Source organism: Bison bison, unplaced genomic scaffold, assembly GCF_000754665.1.
Source record: "Bison bison bison isolate TAMUID 2011002044 unplaced genomic scaffold, Bison_UMD1.0 scf7180017864105, whole genome shotgun sequence".
In the NCBI taxonomy this organism is placed as follows: domain Eukaryota; kingdom Metazoa; phylum Chordata; class Mammalia; order Artiodactyla; family Bovidae; genus Bison; species Bison bison.
The window spans coordinates 7746951-7752545 of record NW_011494677.1 but is presented as its reverse complement, the minus strand read 5'-3'; the positions used below and the strand labels follow the sequence as shown (position 1 = coordinate 7752545).

At 50.6% G+C, this 5595-nt stretch overlaps 1 protein-coding gene across 2 annotated transcripts in view; it reads left to right on the top strand.

The window, feature by feature from the left end:
* Positions 1-5595, top strand: part of RBPMS (RNA binding protein with multiple splicing) — a 202807-nt gene that overhangs the window by 176366 nt on the left and 20846 nt on the right. The window contains exon 6 of one of the 2 annotated variants that reach the window (XM_010838817.1): positions 2635-3768. The exons of the other annotated variant lie outside the window; for it this stretch is intronic. Coding sequence (XP_010837119.1) covers positions 2635-2648 — 14 coding nt within the window. The 3' untranslated portion in view covers positions 2649-3768. The remainder of the gene's footprint in view (positions 1-2634; positions 3769-5595) is intronic. 2 annotated transcript variants of the gene reach the window in all.

The window sequence follows — 5595 nt, the reverse complement described above, 5'->3', positions numbered from 1 at the left end:
CCCAGGTAATTGACGCCCCTCGGCCACGACTCCACTCACCCCAGCACCCGTCCTTTCCAACCTGGTTCCCCAGAGCACACCGTACAACTAACACCGCTCCGGCTAACAGATCCACCTCCGAGAGATTAATGTCCCCCTCTCGATCAGCCGCCACTCCTCCGGGACTTTTGAGGACCGTCTGACAGCCATGACATCACCCACTGCCTGACGTTTGCCCCGCCCCCCCAGACAACACCACTCTCTTCCTTAATGATCTCACCTCATGTCACACACACGGGAGACGGGGCCAGGGTTAGACCTCCCCCAGCCGGCTCGAGCACAGCTGGGGGAGCACAGACGTGTGTGCCTTGTCGTGTGGAGGGACCACGGAGGGAGGCGTGCGCGTGGCCCTGGAGTCGTGTGTCTGTCTGTATGGAGTTCTCGTGTGTTCTGGGAGCTAGAGTGATGAAGGGGGCATGTCGGGAGTTTTAGGAGGAAGGCCGTGTGCTATCCTACATGTGTCAAAGACCAGATTCACACTTCCATTTATTTTTAAGAGACCCTGTGGGAAAGGAGGTACAATATAGTGTTTTAAATGTAATTAGAAGTCAGGGTCGAGGTGTGTCTTCTGACTGGCTTTCTTTCTCAGTTAAGAATAGCCTGAGTTTTATAAACAAACTCCAGTGTTTCTTCACAAAGATTACTGTCTACTTACAAACCCTTTCTCTTCCCTTGGGGAAAAAAAAATTGTTTCTCCTAGCTTTTCTTTTCTTGCAAGCAGTAGTAATCCATGTTAGGATCCAGAGTGATGATCAATAGCGAGAGGAAGAATATAGCTGTCATGTGTCTTATTCCACGTGAACTCCTCTAAAAGCAGAAATCCTGTTTTTAAAATATCACCTGCACAGGTTTGGAGGGGAGGGGGTTGTTTTGCTTAGTGTTTATTGACCAGGCCGGGTGAAATCAACAACTTGCCAGAAAAGCCTTCTGACTTAACACTTTTTTACGTGGTACAGAACTTAACTGTGTTGTGCACGACACCTACCAGCTGCCCCAGTGAGGGTTCTCACAGGGAGGCCGTGGGCTCAGGAGTCTTGTTAGATGGACATCCTTCCGTTCCCTTCCAGCTCAGTTGTCAATGCTTCGATTGTGCACGGACAACCCAGCCTCTCCGGTACCGTGCAGGCAACCTACAAAGAAAAAGCCTCCGTGCCTGGACCTCCAGAGTTGGGAGAGGCGGGTGGAAAGAGTCCAAGTAGTGAAGAAACACATAGGTGGTGGTAGTGGCAGCACTTGGCACAGAAAACAGAATAACAGGGTTATTCCAAGACTGACCCCCAGTCTGGATTGTCCATGCTATTCGCTTTTCCTTCCCTTGCTGCCCTTTCCACCTTTGTCCACGTCAGTGCTTGGTCACCCTTGCAATGGCAGGCAGCCAGAGCTGGAAAAAGGAAAGAGAACCAGCAGACGCCTTCTGCTGGGTTATCAGAATGTTCATGGGGCCTCAGGCATAATTTCATAGAGGCCGTGGAGCAACTCAAAAAGTCCTCTCTGTTGGTGGCCCACCCCCGCCATCTGGGCTATGTAATAGCCCCCTTCTTCCTGGGAGCTATGTAATAGCTCCCTTCTTCTGGACTGCCTAGATACAGATCCATTGACTGTTGAGGCCATGTTAATAATACCATGGTGCCAAGTTTGCATGGTCTTCTAAATACCCATGGCTTTGGTTAATCAGCCACAAAGCCTTTTCACCACTGCCCAGGAAGAGCAAGACCTGACACTGGCCGAACAGGACCGGGAATGAGAGATCCGAAAGCCCAGGCCATTGTGAGAAAGGATGAGGAGAGACGGTGCCAAGATCAATGGACTCACCTGTTGTGACTTAACGGGGATGGGGACCGCCCATGCTGGCATGTTCCCCGTGAGCTGTTCCTTGGTCTTGAGGCTTTCCCAGCCGGGCATCCACTTGGCATTGCTACATCAGCCCTAGAGCTGGTGGAACTCTCATCTGATACCAGTGTGAGATCCTTGCGCTCAACCCCGCTTCTTGTTGGGGGTCATTCCCAGTACAAGCTTGAGTTACTGTGTTGCAAAGACTGATGAACAGATAGGGTCATTTAAATGTCTTTGTCCGATACGAGAATCGTAGAATGAACTGGGAGAGGCTTGACAGATCATCTGGTCTGACCCATTTTACAAATGAGGACACAGACCGGAGAAGATGCAGAGAGTTATCCAAAGTCTGCACGTGGCTCTGCCGTGGCCAGAGTTGGGTTGCCCGATTCCCAGCTCTGTCCACCCCTCAGTGCTGGCTCACCAGAGACTAATTCTTTGATGGAATTGTGGAGAGGCCTTGCTCCAATGACTCCTTGGATCTTTTTCTTTTCTAAGTAGATGAGAAGCCTATAAGAAGAGACTTGGAGTCAGAGACGAGGGACTCAGAACTTAACCATCACCCAAAAGCCCTAAGAGAATTTTTACTAACTGGAGGTAGAGCAGAGGGGAAGACCAGAATGGAGCGTCCCCTTAGTGGCTAATTCTGTTTTTGTTCTGGAAATCTTATTATATGTCTTTGGAGATCAGCTTTGAGATGATTTTGCTTTTCTTAGTGATGTTGTGCTCTGTTTTGAGACTTGGATTTTTTTTTTCTTCTAGTGTTTCTCTCCTGAGGCAAAGCCCAACACACCTGTCTTTTGTCCACTTCTCCAGCAAATTAGATTTGTCTCTGGGAATGTGTTTGTAACATATCAACCTACTGCAGACCAGCAGAGGGAGCTCCCATGTTGAATTTGCTTGTTAGCTGTTTTTTGTTGTTGTTGTTTGTTTTTTCCCTTCCCTCCCTTTTGCAAAAACTATTTCTTGGTAACGTTTGAGAGATTTCAATAAAAATTTTAATTAGAGCAAAAATGATCTCAAGTAGACTGCAGCGTTTTGTTTTTCATGGTGATGCGACTTTGGAGCTAAGATGTTATCTCTGACTGAGATTTGGGGAGAGCTGGGCCCAGGACGCTGAGTACACATTATATGGGAGAAGGAACCAGCATCCCAGGGAGACTTGGTCCAGGGCCGACGCCTCGCTGCTGCTGCCTGTATCCTCTTGGGCTCCTGAACCATCAGAGCTGCATATCAGAAGTTGCTCATTCTAGCATCCGTGGGTCACACCTGCCGGGAGCTGTCACTTCAACAAGGATGGATGTCTTTTCCAGTCTGTCTGATCCAGAAGGAAGATCCAGGAGAGACAGAAATTATCGCTGCAAAGGAGTTGATGCTTCATATCTCTACTTCTGCCCAGCTTGTATGGTGCGTCCATGGCTACATTGAAGATGCGTATTGGACATCACATCGCACTTGTAAAGAATTACTGGAGAAGGACTGTAAGCCACAGTACTGCCTTTTGTACTTCTAGAGATAAGAGAGCAGCTGATTTCCGAGAAGATCGTTCACATTTTAAGAAGTGCTCATCCTGCTTACTTTCACCATCGTTGGTACTTGAAATGTATTCAGTGTATTATGCGAGTCACTGAACAAGGGAGGAAGGTTTCATTCACGACGTTTAGGAAAGGCGCACGCGGAAGAGAGTCCACACAGTTCCTCTTAACTCATACTCGCACATCTCAGCTTTTTTTTTTTTTTTTTTTTTTTAAGTCTGGGTTCATTTTTGCTTTTGGTCTGCTTGCTAATGGGGCTGAGAGGAAGCCAATAAAACACACTGTCCTCTCCCACAGTCTGGAAGCAATACCATTTACCCTTGACCAGGGTCACCCTGAATTGAGCCAGGAACTTGCGCAGGTAAGTGGGACCGAGCGAGCAGGTCCTGGCTACCAACCTGTCTCCTCCGCGGGCCCCGTCTGCCCTGAGTCTCTGCACGTTGTGTCCCGGGGCTGCCCTGCCGCTTGTGACTGGAGCACATCACCTGCCCGTGAACAGAAGGTCTTCAGATGAAACGACAGACTTCCTGGGGCAAGACGGGCCCCTGGGGAGGTCTTGTGACACGCTGGAAAAATCCTAAAGGTTAGACCTAAAATAAATGCCAAAATGGACCGTGGGCAAAACACATAGGCAAACAGGGAAGAGAAGTCATGGGGGAGAGATGGCCTAGGGTGACGTGTGGGTGTCCTGACCTCCGGGTCCTCACCCCAGACACTGCAGTTTCTAGAACTGCATTGTAAACTTCTTGTTTGTTTTTTTAAAGCAAATCTCTTTAGGCATCTCCTCTGTCACTGAGCCCCCATAGTGAATACTGAGATGAAGCAGCATGGTCTGATGTGAGTCGGATTTAAGTGTGGTACATAGCTGGTCAGAGGGGCCACGGTGAGGGAGGCAGGTGTGACTGTGGGCTCGGGTGAGCGCACAGCCTGGCAGCGGGTCAGCTCCTACCCGGCTGCTCCTGGGGACTTGCACAGGGGGGATCTCTGTTCCTTGAGCTTCTCCCTCCTCTTCAGAAGGCAGCAGCCAGTGTTGAAATGCTGGGCCTGAGAGCTGAACCCCCAGAGGCGACTTCATTCCCTCACCAGTTGCCAGCCTCCCAGAGGAAAGGGAGGCGTCAGGAGATTCGGGCATGGTTTCTCTTCCCCCTGACAGCCTCATCCTTGAGGCCTGACTTTCCCAAACATATCTTATCCTGTAGCCCTGGGGCTGGCCTCTGCCCCAGAGACCCCAGCCTTGAAGGACTGCCTTTGAGGCAGATCAGCTCAAGGCTTTGAATTGTTCTCGGGCATAAATGAAAGTATTAATCCTCTGACATTTGCTTTTCTCTTTAAACCTGCAACTCTGTGAAGGTCAGAGTAGGGGTGGGGAAACCACGCCCTGGCAGTCTGTCTCCTGATCGCACCAGCCTTGTCTCGTTCCCTGTTTTTGTTGGACTTTCTGGTCACCTGAGAGCCCCTGGCTCGGCTCCCATAGGAGACCAAAAATGGGCAGGCGTGATGTTCACGGCCCAGCCTCTCGTGAGCACCGGGCCCCCTTTCCTGTTCCAGCCCCCCAGCCCCTCCCTAGGGGGCTCTTTCCCTGTTAACCCCATAAGGCCTGAGGTTTCTGGGACTCCCTGGTCAAGTGCGGGCTTTGTCATTTACAGGTTCTGTGACCTTGACTCAAGCTCCTTAAAAGAATGCACCTGCAAGGTGGGAGACCTGAGTTCGATTCCTGGGTCGGGAAGATCTCCTGGAGAAGGAAATGATAACCCACTCCAGTATTCTTACCTGGAAAATCCCATGAACAGAGGAGCCTGGCAGGCTACAGTCTCTGGGGTCGCAGAGTCGGACACAACTAAGCAACTAACATTCAAAGTGGAGCTGAAAATCCCTCATGTAAAACAGGGGTCCCTGGCACACAGTAAGGGCTTAGAAAATGTTAGCCTTTCCAGGTGCATTTGAATCTTCAAGGAGAAGAGAGCCGAGGACTAGTTACCCCCGCGAACTGTGCTGGTTCAGATGTCTAGCCCGTCTGGATGCCAGTGGGAATGCAGAGTCCTCGTAGCTGCAGACCAAGGGAAGGCCAGAGGCTGGGGAGGTGGCTGGGGAGTGGGTGAGTGAGATGAGGCCTGAATGACGGTCCCCACCGTCATGAGCCATGCCTGCCCGCATCAGCACTGTGGTCCCTGCAGCCGGTGCCTGCTCT